Raw genomic sequence first — 21,966 nt, forward strand, 5'->3', positions numbered from 1 at the left:
CTCGTCACAGTGTGTGTGTGTGTGTGTGTGTGCGTGCTTGTGTGTGTGTTCTGAGAGGTTCTGAAATTATGAGAAAACCTTCATTTGGGAACATCCCGATTAGTAAAAATCAATGGGTTTTTCTTATTGTAAAAGTTTTCTGTTAAGTTTAGCTGGTCTTATCTGTCCATCATCAAAACCATAGCAGAGCTCAAAATAATTTTTCAGTGAGTTTATTACAAACGAGGAGCCTAGCAGACAAGAGTGAAGCTCAGGCGTGTTTAAAGAGAGCTTCATTTCCTGAGAAGGATTGTATTTGGTTCTTACTGTGGATAAACATGTTGAGTAAAAGATTTTCCTATTCAAATCCAGACAGATTTCTTTCACTGAAGATCAATGCTACGTTTGTGGAATAATTGGCTGATTCCTTATTTCAAAGCAGCCATAATGTCATTAAATACCTTGTCAAGTCCTTTCAGTCAGGCTTTAATCTGGCGGCAGCTGTTTTATGTATGTATGTATGTATGTGCCCATGAGTGTATGAAAGTGAATGAGAGCGAGAGAGAAAGAGAGAGAGAGAGGCTCTTCACCTAGAACCCTGCGTGCCAGCTACATCTTCGCTGCTTTCGTATTTTGTGCACTCTAAGCCTCGTTTAGTGTAATTAACTGTATTTGCCTTAGCTAATGAGTTTCCCCTCCGTCCTGGATACTTGTTTTCAGAGGAACGCTGTCAGTCAGAAAGAGAAAGACTCTACCTGGTTATGGCAGACTCCATTTGTGTATTAGTGGGTAAATACATGTGTGTGCATGTTTGTGTGTGTGTTCTGGCTGGGACAACTTCCCAGGCCTCATTCACACTCAATATGAGCATTAATCACACTAATTACAGCAGCTCTACCCCAGGGGCTGCTGGGATGGTGGAGGACTAAGGTGGGGACCGGCTGATAGACAGGAGATGTTAGTCACACTGCTCGTCGCTTTGCAATGCAAATGGAGTCGCAGGGAACTTAATTTCTGCCTTTGAATTAGCATGTGGCTCATATTGAGTAAAAGCAGAATTGCATTAAATTTTTCCGGCCTTGACTCACTCTAAATTGACTCATTAACTTGCACAGATCATGACGTTAAAGTAAGCCACAATGTGTGTAGACCCATCTTACACCAGTAATGATAAAAATATGATATTTACATTAAATCTCTTGAGCTTCGGGCTGCTTCAAGTCAGTTTTTGATGGCTAGAAATTCTGACCATTAGACATTCATGAAACTCTAGATGGCGCAGGCGACGGGTTGTTAACGTAACCGGTATACAGCCCCCTAAAAGTTCTTCTGAAATTGTGTGAGGTCTGAAGTGGAAAAGCTTTTATTGGAAGATGAGAATCACATTTTCTGTCCACTCAAAGATAATACAGAGAACACTTTTACATAAGGATTCAGTGTTTAAGTATTGTTCAATGCGTGAGTTTTCTCTGTGTGTGTGTGTGTGTGTGTGTGTGTGTGTGTGTGTGTGTGAACATAAAGGTTTTGAGAAGGGGTGTTATTGAGGTGAAGCTCTCTCTCACATTTGTAGCACCTTTCATTCTTGACCGTGTTATATGACTCAAAGACTCTCAAAAAATGTGTGTGTGTGTGTGTGTGTGTGTGTACCTGTTTTTCTATTCTGGTGGGGACTTAAACCTGAATACACACAGACTCATGGGGACTCGTGTCACGGTGGGGACCTACGGGTAAACAAGCTAATAAATCACACAGAATTAAGTTTTTTGTTTGTCTAAAAATGCACAAAGTTTCCTGTAAGGGGTAGGTTTAGGGGTAGGGTTGGCGTAGGGCAATAGAATATATGGTCTGTACAGTAGAAAAACCATTACACATATGAAGAGTCCCCACAAGGATAGCAAACCAGACATGTGTGTGTGTGTGTATATGTATGTATATGTGTGTGTGTGAATAGATAGATAGATAGATAGAGGTTAGGGTTAGGGTTAGGGTTAGATAGAGATTATCTAAACCTAACATCGATAGATCGATACATTTTTACTGCTGGTCAAAATTTTGGAATATTTAAGATTAAATGTTTTTGAAAGAAAAAGTTTGTTTGTTTGCACAAATTGTTAGCGTTTTTTTCAGCATTGATAAAAATAATAACCTTTATTAATAATTGAGCACCAAGTACACATATTATAATGATTTCTGGTGTGTGTGTGTGTGTGTGTGTGTGTGTGTGTGTCAAACAAGTGTGTGTATATATGTGCTTATATCACATTTTAAACTGTGCAGGGGTGCAATTTCACATAAGTCATTCAACAGTCAGATTTCATCAAAACATTGGGTTCTGTATAACTTTAAAACTCTAGACATATAGTTTCAGCACTCAGATATTTTCAGAGTATAGCAGTTTGACCTGTAGGTCTGTAGGGGCAGTTTGTGGAGAAACAGAGTAGAATATTGATGCTGTGGTTTCAGACAGGACAAGTGTCACACTATGAGAGCAGAAGAGAGAACATGGCACAGATACATTGCCTTCAGTGCTGCCTCTGAGTACTCCACATACACCTGGAGAGAAGGAACAGGAAGATAGAAGTCAAAAAGATGAATAAAGAAGGGATTAGGAGGGAAGAAGAGAAGCACTCAGTTTCTGGAGCTCCTAATTTAAATATACAATGCTTAGTGTAAGTAATGCATGCAATTGCAGTGCGCACAGAATGAGTTTATTGTACAGTGTTCAAAATCTATTTTGCAACTGAATGTTTCAAATGTTATTGTGAATGATTCATTCATGTGTGTTTCATTTTTCTTTTTTTCTTTTGTAATGTTTAATCAAAATGTCAACTCAATCTTCCAGTGAAAATGACAGACTTCTCCAATCATTTAGTCTGCTTAAACCCATCTCTCCATTCATTTGGGCTCTCAAGTCTCACACATTCACTATGAGACACACGCATTTCAACCAGTTCACACGCCACACCTTGTATTTCTCACGCTGAGAATTAAGGTTAACTTGTCCCCCCTATGGGCGAGTTGCAGGCATACGGAGGGAAGTTCTCTGCCGAGTTCATAGCTGTCTCGAGTTATACAGAGTTAAAAGCCACCTACCAGCCAATCAGAAATTAGAATGTTGTTGTTTCCGTGTAAATTACGTGATCCCGCTGCAAGCACATTCGTTACTAGCCAACATGGATGCGCACACACACGGAGTGTAAATTGGAAGAGTAAGATTCTATAAATGCTGTAGGTAACCCCTTATTTATTTATTTTTTTAAGCATTTTGATTGTACGATTCCTGGACAAAATCACGTGCCTGTGATCAAAGATAGTGAGAGCCGTTGTTGGGGAATATAGCCAAATTCGTGTTAAATTATTATTGATACAGTCAAAAACTCTCCAACTGCTTTGCAACCCGAAGCTTTAACTTAGCTTTGGCTACCTGAAAATAAGGGAAGGGACTAGAGATGTTATAAAAATGGATAAATCTGATAAAAGACAGACAAATTCATCCAAATCAAATAATTTGTTTTATATATTTCAAAAATACAAATGTATCAAAAATAAAAAGAAATTTGGCCTCAAACGAGCCAACTGAACAACAGTGTTCAATGTACATACTGTACACATACAGTAGGATGCTGCAAATATTTGAGTGGCTCCTCCCCTAACAGATTACTCCAAACTTTTGATATAACTTGAGAGCCCTGATGCCCACAGCTTGGTTCCATCGATGGACCTTTTCAATGAATCGGTTTAACAAGAGAGCAGCAAATGACCTGAGCTGGACTTTTAAACATTAGAATTCTTCATTTGAATCCGTTGAATTTGAGAAGTTCTTTAATGGAATCAATTGAACACACTAACACTGTGTCTACACCGGACGCGACAGTGTCAGTACGTGATAAATAAAACAAGGCATCAGTTTACTGTTGTATATCCAAAATATTATCCAGCCTTTGTTGAAGAGTTCACAGAAATGTTATCAATGATTTCCTCAGAGTTTGACTGTTTTGCTATTGCAGGGGATTTTAATATTCACATACTATACACAATAATATACACAAACTTCAAAAGAAATTATAACTGTTTTAAACACTTTTGACCTGATTAAATGATATTCACTTACATTCTGATTCAGGCAAACTATCAGTGCTGGTACTACTAGATCTCAGTGCTGCGTTTGACACGGTCGATCATAACATACTTCTAGAGAGACTGGAAAACTGGATCGGGCTTTCTGGGATGGTACTCAAATGGTTCAGGCCATACTTAGTTATAGGGAGAGGTTATTATGTGAGTATAGGAGAGCATAAGTCTAAGTGGACGTCCATGACATGCAGAGTCCCACAAGGCTCAATTCTTGCACCGCTCTTGTTTAGCCTGTATATGCTCCCACAAATAATGAGAAAGAACCAAATTCTTCAGCTATGCTGATGATACCCAGATTTACCTAGCCTTAACGCCAAATGACTACAGCCCCATTGACTCCCTCTGCCAATGCATTCATGAAATTAACAGTTGGATGTGCGAGAACTTTCTTCAGTTAAACAAGGAAAAAACTGAAGTCATTGCATTTGGAAACAAAGACGAATTTCTCAAGGCGATTGCAAACCTTGACTCTAGGTGTCAAACAACAAAAAATCAAGTCTTTATTATTATTTACAGGCCTCCAAAATACTCTCCAGCCTTTGCTGAAGAGTTCACAGAAATGCTATCAATGATTTCCTCAGAGTTTGACTGTTTTGCTATTGCAGGGGATTTTAATATTCACATAGATAATGCAGAAAACAAAACTACAAAAGAAATTATAACTGTTTTAAACACTTTTGACCTGATTCAGCATGTGCATGAACCCACACACAATCGTGGACATACTCTAGATTTAATCATCAGTAGAGGTCTAAACATTTCATCCATTGTTATTAAGGACGTAGCACTATCTGATCACTTCTGTATTTTCTTTAATATATTGATCTCTGTTACCACTGAATCTAGATCTGTCTCTGTCAGAAAGAGATGCATTAACGAAAACACTAGTGTGCTATTTATGGAGGCTATATCTTTAACACCAAGCATTTCTGCAGACTCTGTTGATCTTCTCCTTGATTCCTTTAACTCAAAAGTTAAGAATGTTATTGATGACATTGCTCCTTTGAAAGTCAGCAAGAAGACTGGCAGACAGAAATCAGCTTGGAGAAAATCAACAGCAGTTCAGAGTATGAAAAGACAATGCAGAAAAGCTGAGCGGATGTGGCGGAAGACGAAACTTGAAATCCACTATAGCATATATAAAGATAGCCTTCGTGCTTTCAATGTGGAACTAGGCAAAGCTAGACAGTCATTCTTCTCAAACCTTATAAACAGTAACTTAAACAACACTCGCACTCTTTTTGCTACTGTTGAGAGACTGACAAACCCCCCAAGTCAGATTGCCAGTGAAATGCTCTCCGACAGCAAATGCAATGAGTTTGCTTCCTTCTTTTCTGAGAAGATCAATAATATCAGGAAGGCGATTAGCACATCCCCAAGTTATGCAGAGGTTAGACAGATTCGACCACAATATCAAAAAGAAGATACTATGTCTGCTTTTGAAGAAATTGATAGCAAAATTTTGGAAGAAATAGTACAGCACCTTAAATCGTCAACCTGCTATCTTGACACACTTCCCACATATTTTTTCAAAAGGGTGCTTAACTGTTTGGAAGCAGATCTCTTAGAAGTGGTGAACGCCTCACTTCTTTCTGGGACTTTTCCAGACTCCCTGAAAACTGCAGTTGTTAAACCCCTTCTGAAAAAGAGCAATCTTGATAACACCATATTGAGCAACTATAGACCAATATCAAACCTTCCTTTTATAGGAAAGATTATTGAAAAGGTAGTCTTTAATCAGCTGAACAAATACTTAAACTCAAATGGATACCTGGACAATTTTCAATCTGGTTTTCGACCGCATCACAGCACAGAGACAGCGCTCATTAAGATAATAAATGATATTCGCTTAAATTCTGAATCTGGCAAAATATCAGTGCTGGTACTACTAGATCTCAGTGCTGCGTTTGACACTGTCGATCATAACATACTACTAGAGAGACTGGAAAACTGGGTCGGGCTTTCTGGGATGGTAATCAAATGGTTCAGGTCATACTTAGAAGGGAGAGGTTATTATGTGAGTATAGGAGAGCATAAGTCTAAGTGGACGTCCATGACATGCGGAGTCCCACAAGGCTCAATTCTTGCACCGCTCTTGTTTAGCCTGTATATGCTCCCACTAAGTCAAATAATGAGAAAGAACCAAATCGCCTATCACAGCTATGCAGATGATACCCAGATTTACCTAGCCTTATCTCCAAATGACTACAGCCCCATTGACTCCCTCTGCCAATGCATTGATGAAATTAACAGTTGGATGTGCGAGAACTTTCTTCAGTTAAACAAGGAAAAAACGTCATTGCATTTGGAAACAAAGATGAAGTTCTCAAGGTGAATGCATACCTTGACTCTAGGGGTCTAACAACTAAAAATCAAGTCAGGAATCTTGGTGTGATTCTGGAGACAGACCTTAGTTTCAGTAGTCATGTCAAAGCAGTAACTAAATCAGCATACTATCATCTCAAAAACATTGCAAGAATTTGATGTTTTGTTTCCAGTCAAGACTTGGAGAAACTTGTTCATGCCTTTATCACTAGCAGGGTGGACTATTGTAATGGTCTCCTCACCGGCCTTCCCAAGAAGACCATTAGACAGCTGCAGCTCATCCAGAACGCTGCTGCCAGGATTCTGACTAGAACCAGAAAATCTGAGCATATTACACCAGTTCTCAGGTCCTTACACTGGCTTCCAGTTGTATTTAGGATTGATTTTAAAGTACTTTTACTCGTTTATAAATCACTAAATGGCCTAGGACCTAAATACATCGCAGATATGTTCACTGAATATAAACCTAACAGACCACTCAGATCATTAGGATCGAGTCAGTTAGAAATACCAAGGGTTCACACAAAACAAGGGGAATCTGCTTTTATATATTTTGCTGCCCGCAGTTGGAATCAGCTTCCAGAAGAGATCAGATGTGCTAAAACATTAGTCACATTAAAATATAGACTCAAAACTCATCTGTTTAGCTGTGTGTTTATTGAATGAGCACTGTACGATGTCCGAACTGATTGCACTGTATTTTATGTATGTATAATCATTTTCTATTTTTAACTGTCTTAAATTCATTTTAAATCAATTTTTAAATAATTTTCAAAGTTTTTAAATTCCTTGTTTTATTTTTGTTATTATTTCTTTTATGATTATTTTACTTTATTTTATGTAAAGCACTTTGAATTACCATCGTGTACGAAATGTGCTATATAAATAAACTTGCCTTGCCTTGCCTATATTTGTTGTCGTGTCGCATGCAGTGTAGACAGCATCACTGATTATTATATGTTCTATTGTATTTTGTCACGTCGCGCCGCGCCGCTCGCATCCAGGATAGACACGGTGTAAGAAAAAAAAAAGTTATTTTAAGACCTGTTACCTAAAAGGTTATTTTGGGAACCAAAAATGGTTCTCCTATGGCATCACTGCGAAACCCCCCTTTTTGCAAGCTTTATTTTTAATAGTGTAGATATCTTTGGTTGATTTCAACATAAATGCAGATTCTAAAAAAAAATAAAAAATTCAGTTGATTCAGTTGAAGAATCTTCAAATTCAGTTAGTTCAAATGAAGAATTCTTTTGCATAAAAATTAAATAACATAATACCTGAGTGTAAATATAGGAAATGAGAAAAGTATTCAATTGAATTTGGAAGTTTTTCAGTTAAATATATTAAATTCTTCAATTGAATCACAGGTTCATTTTCATACACAGCAGATGGCACATCTGCTAATAGACACCCGATAATAATGCAGTTTATTGCTGAAATGCAGACTGCGTTAAACAGTGTTGACTGTAAGCGTGTTAGACAAGAATACAGCTTGGCAGTCTCAACAGGGACAGGGGTGCTAATTACTGCAGAGGATAAATTAGCCACACGCATACATGCTCAGTTTCTCTTTCACTCTCTCTCTCTGTCTCTTTTTCTGTCTCTCTCTATATTTTCTTAAATGGAACTCTCTGCTCTCGTCTATAAAATAATCAAGGTTCATTATGCACGAATCAATGCGCGATGTAATTAAAGTCCTTCATACTCAGGTTCATCTGCAGTGTTTTTCAATGCTACCTGTCCTTTTATATCAGCCTCACTGCAACAGTTCAATGACAGGTGAACTTCATCAGCCTCATAAAGCCATTTATCTGAAATTTAGATGCATTTGTGGTGGTGGTTCTCTCATTTTTCTCAGGTTTCTTCACTCCAAACCACTCCAGAGCACTGGAGACCTCAAGATTAATTAATCCTTTTGATAATAGATGTGCTGGAGCGCACATACTTACTAAATGTCTGTATGAGACACATACACACAGCACACATTGTAGCATATTGTTTCTGATTTTATTTGGTATTTGGCATGTCTTTGTCTTTTTCTCCTTCTCTCGCAGATACAAAAATATTCACATTCGCTTCACACGGAGCACTTGGCATTGGATCATCTCAAAATCTCCCATAGTGCCATGCAGGCTCAGTTCCCTTAAAACCTTTAGCCTATCAGAGAGGAGCATGAAATACAATCTTTGGCCCTCACCACCTATCAGAGCTAAGCATGAAAGAAACCCTCCCATTGCAGGCTGAAAGTGTGTAGTGCTTGGGATAAAGTACTCTTCTGCAGCCTTTAGATAATGCAGCTGGTGTCACAAAAACGCTGTGTAAAAACAGGAGGACTCAAGTGCTGTGCCAAAAAAGGAATGAAGTTTATTAGAAACTTCGGATGATAACATCAAAACGAGACAACACAAAATTCAGGAGAAAACGGGGCTCCCAGTGCCCACACCAACTGGACTGATGGCTGGGAGGATGACAGAGAAGAGTTCAGTCTAGCGCTCCCAGTCCAGACACTTTATCCAGTGGATTAATTAATCCTCGCCTGACTGGCCTAAAGCTGGTTAGAGCTGAGATACACGAGAGAGAGAGAGAGAGAGGCAGAAAGAGAACAGAATTGTGAAGAAGAGATTCTGTTGAGTCAGAGAATTCTTTCATTGAGTAAGTTCTATTTCAGAATTCAGTTTGAATGAGAAAAGGCATTAGAATGAGAAATATTAAATTGAATTTTTATTTGAATCAAATGAACTTGAAAAATGTTCTTTTAATTTTGAGAATTATTTGACTGAATCAAAAAGAGATGAAAGATTAAGAACAAGAAATAGATAACCTCCCTGCATTTGCGGACTGTGGACTGTGACCGTTTTGGACTGCAGTCTTCAAGTCATTCCTCAGATTTTCAATGGGGTTTAAGTCTGGGCTCTGACTAGGCCATGCAAAGACATTCACCTTTTTCTCCTTCAACCACTGTGTGCTCAGTTTTGCTGTGCGCTTTGGGTCATTGGGTCATCAAACCTTCTTCCCATTGACAACTTTCTGGCAGAGGGCAGCAGATTTTCCTCAAGAATTTGATGGTATTTTGCCCCATCCATTTTTCCTTCTATCCTGACAAGAGCTCCAGTCCCTGCTGCAGAGAAACACTCCCATAACAGGATATTACCACCTCTATGCTTTACTGTAGGAATGCTGCTATTTGGATGGTGAGCTGTATTGGATTTCCGCCAGACATATCGTTTGGTGTTGAGGCTGATTAATTAAATTTTAGTCTCATCTGCCTCAGAATCTTCAAGATGAGTTTTGGCAAAGCTCAGTCTGACTGCATGTGGCCTTTCTTGAGGAGTGGTTTTTTTCTTGCAACCCTCCCGTACAAGCAACATTTGTGGAGAATTTGTGATATTGTTGTCATATGCACACAGTAACCACTCTTTGTCATAATTGTCATAAATTCCTGCAACTGCTTCAGAGTTGCTATCGGCCTCTTGTGGCGCTTTTCCGCTGCGCGGTACGACTTGGCTCGGCACGGTTCGGCTCGGTTTGCATTTCCACTGTGGTTTAGTATCGCTTTAGAGTGGGCGGGATTATTCACATGTCGTTAGTTGCGCCACCTATACTGCCACGACTCCTGAAAAACGTTTTCATTCCATGTCGCCCAATCAAGCTCTCGCTGGATCCGCTCCTCTGCTATCAACGAGAGGAACGTCTGTACTTCCTCAACAGACAATGAAACAGCCACTTTTTGGTTGTTAAAAAAAGGTGCGCTCGTTCAAAACAGTTGCGCTCGATCCTTCGCTGGCTGTGCTAATTTAAATCTAGCGGTTCTGTTGTGTTTGTGTCGCAAGTTCACTGACGCAGGTAGTGGCGATTCTCTCCGGCCAATCGGCTCACTTGGAACCTCAACCAAGGTGGTACTAAAAAAAGTACCAGGTACCAGGTACTGTACCCAGTGGAAAACCCCCCAAAAGTTAACCGTACCGTGCCGTACCATGCAGTGGAAAAGCGCCATTGGTAGCCTCTCTGTCCAGTTTCCTCCTGGCACTTTCATCCAGTTTGGAGCGACGTCCTGATCCAGGCAGGGTCTGTGTATTACCAAATAGCTTCCACTTCTTAATAATAGACTTCACTGTGCTTCTAGGCATTGATAAAGCCTTTGAAATGTGCTATGAAATGCACATAATTTGTAAATCAACTATTTTTGGAATTAGCACCCCAAAATTAGTAATAAACAAGTATTGGATTTCATTCAGCAAAATATGATGCTGGGCAGTGTAATATAATAACATTCAATTCTTTAGTGGGTTCAGCTGAATTTGAAAATCCTTCAGTTGAATCAATCACAATTTGAATCAGTTAAATCAATTGAATATTTTAGATTCTAGTTGATCATTAAAGTAAATAAATCAATTTGAAAGTGAGAGAGATTAAATGGAATTGAATGGAAAATTGGCAGAGAAAGAATCGGTCATTCAGTCATCTGTCAACATTCATTGCATCCTCTTTGAGAGTTTCGGAAAAGGATGGGGCTTGAGCATGCACTCACCGCATTGACCGTGTGTGTGTGTGTGTGTGTGTGTGTGTGTGTGTGCTTGTATGGTATCAGGTTGTGTCCTTTTCTTCTCCTGCCAAAAGCTGCTGACAGGTGAAAAGCCCTCAGTGCCACTCTGCTGGTGTCATATTGTGATGGGCACTTTGACAGCTCAGCCAAAGCTTGTTTTCAGATAGTTTAGGTACTAGACCTGTCTCACCCACTCACCATTCAACCAGGTTTACAGTAGTTCCAAATTGTATGTGTTTTTACAAAATTGTTGTCAAGACTGGCCAAACAGAGAGAAAACACTCCTCTCAAAAAGAGCCACACAGCAAATGTAACAAGATTTAATTCTCGCCTCATTAAATATTCATGCACTTTGTCGCAAGTCACAGCAACTGTCACACACTGCGTTTAGTTTCAGCGTCTGAGAGGGGAAAGTAAAAAATTTCAAAAACAGTGGCGGCAAACGCATTAACTAAAATGATAAAGACAGTATTATTTTTATGGTACATTTTCAGGAGATATAATGCAACCTTAACAGATTTATGTGGCGATGTTTCTGCATATGCACAAGCAAGGTATTCAAACAGGCTGCATCCTGTTATGTAATCATGAATGTGCAAATAACAACTTTAACTACATTTTAAACCATGAGAATTCCCTAACAGCCATGTCAGAAAATATTCTCCTCCACTGTTTTTTAACTACATTTTTTTAAATAGCTTAAGGCATGTTTTTTGGAACCATATAAGACACCGCATGTTGTCCAGTTAGTCAAATACTTCAATTAATTAATTGTAATTCTACATCTAAAAAAAAATAAGTGCCCTGCTAGAATTGACTTTAAAATCAGTCGAACCCTGTTTGATTACACAGTAGAAAGCAGTATAATATAACAAACTGACAGCAGAGAAAACAGTGCTGAGGTAAAATCATAAAAAATAAAAATCATATAATTATGGACAGTTAAGACAGCAAAAACTGTCTTTTGAGAAAGGCTGAGCATTTAATCAAACTCTATTAAATTCATCTGTCACTTGGTGATGTTGCTAATACAAACACAATATTTAGCTCAGTGTTTGTTCCATGTGTTTGGCTGGTAAATCAAACTTCTGTTGTTGTTTATGGATTTGCAAAATTGCTAATTTGTCATGTCGTAAGTATGCATATTGCTGGGCTTATGCAGTTCTTGGTAACATCAATACATTTAATTTAAGGACAGTAAACAGTTTATGTGCTTTGCTGGGTCATCACTGAAGAAAAAACACTGCACTAAAGCCTTCACTAAATAATATCATTAAATATGTGAAATGTTATGGATTAATCCTTTGACTACACTTGAAATATTCTATTTTTTGGCACTTTGAAACCCTGGTTAATTTCTTACCCTTCCCTGCAGTTGTTTTCAATCATTTTCAAGAGAGGCTAAAGAGAGAGAATACATCCCCATGTAATATCATTTGACCTTTAATTACTGAACCTAAATAACCACTTGACATTTCCCCTCTGTGTGTCTCCAGGTACGTCCACACCTTGTACCTGGGAGTGCAAAGCCGTTGGCATGGCGACCCGGGTCAGCGTCATTTCTACTGGCGTCTGATGTTCGAGAGCGCTGACATCAACATGCTGCGGCTGCTGGAGGCTTTCTTGAAGAGCGCGCCTCAGCTCGTGCTGCAGCTCAGCATCATGATCCACAGCAACCACATACTGCCCCTACAGGGTGAGACAACACACACACATACGGAGGTTTCCCAGGTGGGCACATGAGATACTTTTAGGTGGGCATGCTTAATGAGAAGTGTTGAGAAAGAGAGAGAGGACAGAACACTTGTGTGACTGTGCTGTGATCGTCATGACTTATTCATACGGCCACTCCTGAGAAGACGTTTGCTTGTGATGAATTAAACAAAACATTTAACACGCTTCTCTCTGTCCAATGACACTTGACACGACTCAGCTACAAACTTGGGAAAAAAGACAGCAGTAGGTATTATATGAAAATAGAAAATAATAGGGCCCTATGAAATACATTTTATTTTTTTCCAAATTCTGTTTTTTCTGTTTTAATTTTTCTAGACTCTGTTTTAATGGTTAAATTAAATTGTATTAATCAAAAAGCATTTCTATTTAGTTGAAATCATGAAACTTACAATATTTAACAGCAATTTATTAAAAGTTTAACAAAACTTTATTTTATTTTTTCAAATGTTTATTGTTTTGACATTGTTTAATATACAGAATAAGACAGACAAACAATCAGCTTTGCAACAGAAAAAATAAATAAATAAATAAAACTAACAAAAAACTACAATATGATAAATGAAATAGAAGTATATATATTAAAATAATAATAATAATAATAATAATAATAATAATAAAACTAATCAGTTAAACTGAAGGGTGAATGGCCGAAATATTAAAGACAGAAGGGGACAAAGGGATTGAAACATTTAATATAGTGGACAGATTTTCTTTAACCATATTCCAAAAACTGGCAACCCCAGGGCAATCCCAAATCATGTGAAAAAAAGTACCAATTTCCCTTGTATGACACAGCGTGCAATTAGGATCGGGTTTAAGTTTCATGCTATAGAGTTTACGTGGAGTCATATAAGTCCTATGAATAAAGTTTAAATGGATTTGTTGATGATCCGGATTCCTCGAAGCATACATTACCATAACCCAGACTCCGTCCCAATCAAAACTGGGAGAAAGGTCCGGAATATCTGCCCGCCAAGCAGAGTCTATTGTCAAAGGAGGGTACATTTTTTCCAGAAAATAACATATAATTTTGAAACAAATCCTCTTGTTCCCGGGGTCTCACATATTACTTTCAATAAAGGGTGCTCTTTGAGAGGAGCCATCCAAGGGACCCCATAGGCCTTCATGGCTGCCCTCAACTGTAAGTAAAAAAAAAAGGTGGAGCTTTGCAGGTTAAACTGAATAGAAAGTTCTTCAAAGGTATAAAGGCCCTTGTCGCCCATTATATCACCCAAGGAGTGAATCCCTTTGTCATACCACTGTCGACACTGGCCAAACTTAATTGGGTGCTTGCCAATTAACAAGCCATCATTATTAAAAATAGGAGAGTAGGGATTCCAATTAGAATGAATATCACAAACTTTTTCTACTGCTCCCCAGACCGACAGAACGTGTGACTATGGGACCGAAACGGAGTTTACACTTATTTAGAGGGATATTAGCGAATAAAACTTCATCCAACTTTAAAGGAAGAACCAGATTTTCCTCCAGCGAACGCCAAGAAACTTAAATTTTGTCATCATACCAGCTAACTAGGGGACGAAGTGTAAAAGTCCAGTGATACTACAAAGCTGACTCGGGGGAGTACATTCATTTTAATAATTGAGACACGTGATCTAAGAGAAGTTGGGAGTGATGACCAATTTTCCAAGTTACATGAAATCTTAGACAGTATGTCCTCATAATTGGTCTTAATTATATACTGCAGTGAAGCACCAATCAGAACACCCAAATACCTAAATTGTTTAACCACTGGTATACCTCAGTGTAATGCTATGTTTCTCATTGTGTCATTCAGTGGAAGAAGAGCCGACTTTATCCAGTTTATTCTATATCTGGAAATCTCACCAAAGTTGTCAAAGATAGTTAAAATGTTAGGTATGGACTGCAAAGGATTGCCTAAATAAAGAAGGACATCATCCGTATATAACAAAATATAATGACTGGTCCCACATATTGAGATGGGGGTGATGCCATTGTCCATACGTATAGTCTGTGCCAGCGGCTCGAGTGATAGCGCGAAGAGAAACGGACTTAGGGGGCATCCCTGTCGAGATCCTCTAGCTATATCAAAAAAAGAAGAACAAGTACTGCCTGTCAGCATCATGGCTGTGGGATTCGCATGAAGTACCTTAATCATACGAATATAAGAGGACCCCAGAGCCATGACCTCCAACACAGACCACAGATAAGACCATTCCAGACGATCAAAGGCTTTCATAGCATCTAGGGAGAGGACAGCGGTAGGAAGAGTTAAAGAGGATGTACCATGTATAATATGGAGTAATCTTCTAACATTATCAGATGCTAACCTAGTTCTGATAAAGCCTGTGTGGTCGCAGTTGATGAGCTTGGTCATAAAAGGCTGAAGTAATTTAGCATAAATGTTCAGGTCAGCATTTAGAAAGGTCTATAACTTGCACAATCGTTAGGGTCCTTGTACAAAACTTTAATTTTTAAGGCCCTATGAAATATTTTATTTTTTTCTCAAATTCAGTTTTATTTTTACAAAATTCTGTTTTTACAAAATTACATTGTAATGGTTTCGTTAAATTTTAATAATCAAAGCATCTCTAATTAATTGATTTTAAAATAATAATTTATTATTATTATTATTATTTTTTTTTTTCAGAAATAGTGTGTTCTGCTAAATAAATTCTGGTAAATATTTTTTTCTGGTAAACATTTATTTCAAAATAATGTTTTAATAATAATTGTATTAGTAATAATAGTACTATCATTACATTAAGTAATATATTTCTGTCACAGTGTTTTCAAGTTAAACCGAACTTTTCTTTTGACGGGTTGCTGTGAAGACCTTTTAAGTTTCTGTTTGTATATGATATGACAATAGTTTTTCTCAAAAGAAACGGTAAAATACTCATGAAGTGACTCTCAGAGCACTTCTAAAGATTGTTTATGTGTTCATGTACTCATATAGGCGGCAGAGGCTGAAAACACTGCGAGCGTCATGCACACTTCAGTATGTGTGTAGTACAGTGGTTCCCAACCCTGGTCCTGGAGGCACCCCAACACTGCACATTTTGCATGTCTCCTTTCTCTGACACACCAATTTCAGGACTTGGAGTCTCTACTAATGAGCTGATGATCTGAATCAGGTGTGTTTGATTAAGGAGACATGCAAAACATGCAGTGTTGGGGTGCCTCCAGGACCAGGGTTGGGAACCACTGGTGTAGTAAACAAAACCGCGCGTCTGCGCCATTCATTCACACAGAGACACACAGAACATGCAGGATTCATATTTAAATAGTATTTTTGCAGTTTAATATTCACAGACACTAGTCCATATCGTGTTTTGATTTAAGTGTACAACGCTACTTTTGATTTATCCATACAAAATTTGTCAAATTCCGTGACATTCCGCGTTATACAGTAAATTCCATTTTTATGACTGGATTCTGCGATTCCGTCCGCGTTTTCTGCATCGCGGAAATCATAGGGCCCTAAAATAATCAACAATTATTTAATAATATTAAGAGTAATAATAATAATTATTATTATTATTAATCAAAAATACACTGCCATTCATAAGTTTGTGGTCAGTACAATTTTTTTTTTATTTTTTTTTTTAAGAATTTTACTTTTTCAGCAAGGATACATCAAATTGATCAAAAGTGACAGAAAATACTTTTTTATATTGTTACAAAAATGTTTTCAAATAAATGCTGCTCTTTTGAACTTTCTGTTCATCAAAGAATCCTTTAATGTAAATTAAATGCATCACAATCCTTAACTGAATGAAAATCCTTAAATGTATCACAGTTTCCACAAAAATATTAAGCAGCACAACTGTTTTCAACATTGATAATAATAAGAAATGTTTCTTGATCATCAAATCAGCATATTAGAATGATTTCTGAAGGATCATGTGACACTGAAGACTGGAGTAATGATGCTGAAAATTCAGTTTACCAACACAGAAATAAATTACATTTTAAAATATATTCAAATAGTAAACATTTATTTTAAATTGCATTTATATTTTACAATATTACTTTTATATTACACAATATATATTCACTCAATATTCAATATATTTATTTTAATAAAATGAAATGCAGCTTTGTGATCATGAAATGCAGCCTTGGTGATCATAAAATACTTTTCTTAAAGGGGTCCTATTTTGCACCTTTTTACAATATGTAATATAAGTCTCAGTTGTCAGAATGTGTCTGTGAAGTTTCAACTCAAAATACCTCACAGCTCATTTATTTCTTGCTGTAAATTCTTGGGTAGAAACTGTTTTCTTGAGTGTCTCTTTAAATGCAAATGAGCTGCTGCGCTCCACCCATCTTTCCAGAAGTGGGCGGAGCCTTTACAGCTCGTGCCTTAGATACTCCAGCAACAACAAAACATATGCATGTGTTTTAAAGCCTTGTCAGTTTAAACTCCTGATATACGGTTTTCTGAGCACGGACACACAAACAGGGTTTCCGCGGGTCCTTAAAAAGTCTTACATTTAGTCGAATCAAATTTAAAAGTCTTAAATGTCTTAAATGGTACACGAAAGTCTTAATTATGTCTTAAATTAAGTAAATTGAGTAAAATATATTTATGTTAGATAATTAACAATAATTGATTGATAATAATTGTTTAAATTAATATAATAATTGATACATTTGACTCATCCATTTTCTTAAAAATAGTTTAGAGGCCGAAAAGTTTATCATTTTATAAAACTTTTTGTTTTTGTGAAAAACTGTATCTGAACTGTAAATCATGCTTTTTACATGAACTTTTTAAATGCATGGTCCATTTACGAACACTCTAAAAAATGCTGGGTTAAATATAACCCAGCACTGGGTTAAAAAGGGACAAACCCAGCTATTGGGATGTTTTGACCCAGAGGTTGGGTTGTTTTGAACCCAACCGCTGGGTCAAAACAACCCAATAGCTGGGTTTGTCCCTTTTTAACCCAGCGCTGGGTTATATTTAACCCAGCATTTTTTAGAGTGAATGGACTTTGTGCTTTTTACTTTGCTGAAGTTAAAAGTGTAAAAAACCATAATAGGACCCCTTTAAAAACAATGTAAAATATTTATTATAAATGATATTGAATAATATATAAATCATTAAAGTAAAATAAAAAATAAAACCACAGAAGAGACTTTGCCTCCTCAGAAGGCCACCACATGCCACTGAGAAAGAAAACAGTACTCAGGAGACAAAAAGATTAGAGGAAAAGGACATTCAGCAAAAAAAAAAAGAAAGACAAGAGGATAGAATGAAAGAGAAAGAGGGGGAAAGAGAGGACGAGTTGTATAGCAGGACAAAGAGCTCAGAGGGACACGCTGTAAGACTGAATAGACTCAGAGATGTTCTGATTAATTCTGGGTCATGGGTTTGGATACCAACTCCCAAACAGAAAGGCTTTTCCTTGTTCTTCTTATCTTCATTCACTTGTTTTCCTTCGTTTCTTTTTTTGATCTCCTGGCCCCCTGCCTGTCAGTCTGACTCAGACCTTTGACCATTACATTGTGTCAGCAATTCCATTTGAAAGTGAGCATCTGTATGCCGCACTCGCTGTGGAGAGCAGAGAACTTGAGGTGAGGACTGTGAAGTGTGCAGTCTCCTACACCACGAAAAAAGCTGTTTCTTTATAATTATGATATACATATTTCATGTTGATGATTGTTTTTCTAAAACTGCACTGTTGTGAAATAGCTTCACTTCACTGTGTCCTTTTCAAATGACCAAATTTCAAATTAATGGACCCACAACTTGCAAGTATGAGGGCATTGAGATGTTTTATTATATCTGAATAAACATGAATTTACATATATCTCTGATTTAAACTTCAGAAGCAAAAACGTTGTTAGAGTTGGTAAGTTTGATTCATTTGAGTGAATCAAATCAATCTCTCTGTTTCAGTAACAGATTCAAAACTCTTTAATGATTTGTTTGTGCCATCAATCAAAAATATTAGTCTTATTGTCAAAAGGCTTAAAAAAGGTTTGTGGTCTAGCTAAAAATATTGTAATAATGTGACAAAATTTATACTGTAATAAAATGAGAGCAGCCACAGGTAATCATGAAAGATCTCTCTTTCTCAATTAAATTAAATTCAAAATGCAAGATTTCTCTCTCTCACACACACACACACTCTCGCTCTCTTTCTCTCTCTCTCTCTCTCTCTCTCTCTAAATAAATAAAACCAAGTTGTTACTAGTTTAAAAAGCATTACTTTCCAACACTTACTGTATGTGATGCTTTCAAACCTAATGGCTGTTTTTAAGCAGGATGGTTAATCACTACCATAAGGAAGGAAGTCACAGAAGAGCATCTGAGGGAATGAAACAACACAGTCATGGCATACAAATTAACAGCACCATCAGCAGGCACAATTCTTTCTTAGTGAATTCCCCACTGTGTGTTTTAAGGTCTTTGAGGTCTCGTGGAGAGACTCTCATGTCGTCATTTAAGACAGTCTAAAAGCACAAATGCTGTTATTAAAATGCATTATGCAAACATCTCATGTGGACTTTCTTCCACCACATCATCTGGCAGTAGCAACTCAAACTTCCGTCTTTCTCTCTCTCAGCACTGGTAGCGCTGGGCTTTAACTTGTCTTATCCCTTTCTCTTTAAACTGCATTCTAATCTGAGGCGGTCTTTGTGGCAGTGGGCTTGCGCTGCCTCTGATGTTTGATTTCATTAAGATTGCCAGTGCATTGCTCCATGAGAACCTCTGAAATAGAGGCCGGGAGAGAACGCGGAGAGCATGTGAGCAGGTTGGAAGCGGAGTGGGAAAACGCAGACTAATGCTTTCGGGATCTCTGCTAATTAAGACCTCACTTAATCTGGATCTGCACCAAATGAGTTGCTCAGAATGAGAGCTGAGACAGAGAAAGTGAGTGAGACAGAGACAAATGAAAGTGAAATGCAGTATGTGCAAAAGAGACTCAAAAAGAGTAAACACTCGATAAACAGCGAGGGTCAGGCTTGTGCAAAGAGAATTCCAATGTATGATATGGACTATGCTGCTTTGAAGTGAAAGAGTATTTTTTTTATATATATACTACTGGTTGACATGGACAATATATTGGCCATATATGGACATTTTTAAGCTTGTCTGTTTGATTAATAAGTGTCAGAAGTGACTTTTTTTTAAAGCACTACACAGAGCTCAAAAAAATCAGCTGTTCCATCCTTTCAAGTGTGAATTTGGATTTAAGGGGGTGTTTACAAGACAGTTTGCAACTAAAAACTGAAAAGATTTTATGTGTTTTGGCCCTTTATTTATGTAGCAGAGTGAGCTATAGACCCAGTATGATTGGCTGGCGTTACCCAAACAGGTGAACCTATCACGGTTTGTACTTTATCGTGATTGGTCAGTTGGGTAAGTTTCATTAGCCAATTAGTGCCTGTTGTGCATATAAAAGGGGGAAGTGTGTGGTTGCTTGGGATGCATGATCCTTGATACTGCTCCTTTGTGACATGTGGCGCTTTGAATGAGTGCTAGCAGTTGGGTTATCCTTCTGTCTGTCGTGTTTGATTATTATTATTATTATGCTCACCCTGCCTTTGGCAACGAACCTGTGTCCCTTTGTTTAGGGCTGTTATGTCCTGGTGTATTCCGGGTGGCGTAGTCGACTATAGGATTTCTTATTATTGGTAATTTTCTAAGCACCTGACCACTTACTGCCACATTTACATGAAAACTAAAAACAAACTTTTCAAAACTGGTTTCAAAGTGCAGGCTTTTGAAAACTATACCATAATTTGTCTCAGTGTAAACTACGAATTTGTGAAAACAGTGTCTTGCATATTCATATTATGTTCACATAGTGTTTCTTTACAATGTGACCGCCAACTATTGGCCTGGCATGCACAGTACAGCATTAAGTCATTTTTAAATGCGGATCTGTGTGAACGGGGATCATTTTGATAACATTGTCTTCTGTATGCGAACAATGCAAAAAAAACCTTTAGGTTTTTAGCACATCGTTGTCATGTAAGTATACCCTTACTTTAGATTCTTGATTTCAAACTGTGATGCGCTATATCCGGTTGGATGTTGTTATATTCGCTGTGCTGTATGTAAAATGAGCATTACCTGCATAGTCTTTAAGAAAATATTATCTGAAGTATAAATCCAGTTTATTTATCAAATTATTACTGATTCGTTTTAAAATTATGCTTTTCCAATTTTTTTTAAATATTTTGTAAACGCACACTTCATTGCAGTGTTATTTACTAAATTAAGTAGTGTTATTTATATATATATATATATAAAGTCAAGAGAGTAGGGGTGCAATGGATCACAACTCGCGGCTCAGATCATATTACAGATTTTGAGTCACAGATTGAATGCTTTATTATTTAAATAACACTTTACTTCGACACCACAGCAAAAACTAGGGATGTAACAATTCACTCAACTCACAATGCGATACGATTCACAATACTGATTTCACAATATGATTTTCTCATGATTTTTTTTTTTACAAAAGATTTGAGACATAAGTGAAAAGGTGTCCTTTTATTTCTCATACAAAATGCTGCACATTTCTTTGTGAAATTCTAATTCTGAAAGTCAAATTCTAAAACTAACTTGAAACTTTAAAACAAATAAACTAAGGCTTTGCCTGTCCTTTTTCCATTTAAAACAAAGGCAACCACTGCATTTTAATCACAATCCAAACAAAGATGCTAAATGTTTTTATATTGTAATTAGATTAGATGGATAGATAAGATTAGATAGATAATTAATTAGATAACTTTGAAATTTGAAGCAAAAACAAGAAACTGTGTGAAACTGTACTACATAAAATCTGAGAGAAACAAAAATATGATGCACATGCAATTTCTTTCTCCACTGTTTACGTTCACTTAAGACATAACCAACTGTGTTTACAAGAATACTTGCCGAAACCGTTATTTTGAGATCATTTTGTGTGCATGTGTCCGTTCAAGCGCAAGTATACACGAAAGAGGAATCAATTCAGTGTTACACTGTCTGTAACGCGGCTCTCTGTGTGCGCACAGAAAACGGCACACAAGAACGGAATTAAATTCTCTTTAGCCTCTTCATGTGCTTGAATGGTTTAAAATGCATGAATGTTAGAAAAGCGTGCAATTGGTCAATCACGATCCAATTCACCCCTACATGCGAGTGAACAATGCGAATCAAGGAAGGAATTTCATATCACTATTCAAGATAGGGTGGTGATACATTTTGGTAGCCCGACTGGAAAACACAATAGCCCCGGGACGCCTGGCTACCG

At 37.4% G+C, this 21,966-nt stretch overlaps 1 protein-coding gene across 1 annotated transcript in view; it reads left to right on the forward strand.

Annotated features, from left to right (window-relative positions):
- The window catches only part of LOC107705685 (XK-related protein 7-like), a 92,241-nt gene that overhangs the window by 65,078 nt on the left and 5,197 nt on the right, over positions 1–21,966 (forward strand). Inside the window, exon 2 of the mRNA XM_016509084.1 lies at positions 12,478–12,677. Coding sequence (XP_016364570.1) covers positions 12,478–12,677 — 200 coding nt within the window. The remainder of the gene's footprint in view (positions 1–12,477; positions 12,678–21,966) is intronic.

The sequence above is a fragment of the Sinocyclocheilus rhinocerous genome, unplaced genomic scaffold (genome assembly GCF_001515625.1).
Source record: "Sinocyclocheilus rhinocerous isolate Xijiao unplaced genomic scaffold, SAMN03320098_v1.1 scaffold263, whole genome shotgun sequence".
NCBI lineage: Eukaryota > Metazoa > Chordata > Actinopteri > Cypriniformes > Cyprinidae > Sinocyclocheilus > Sinocyclocheilus rhinocerous.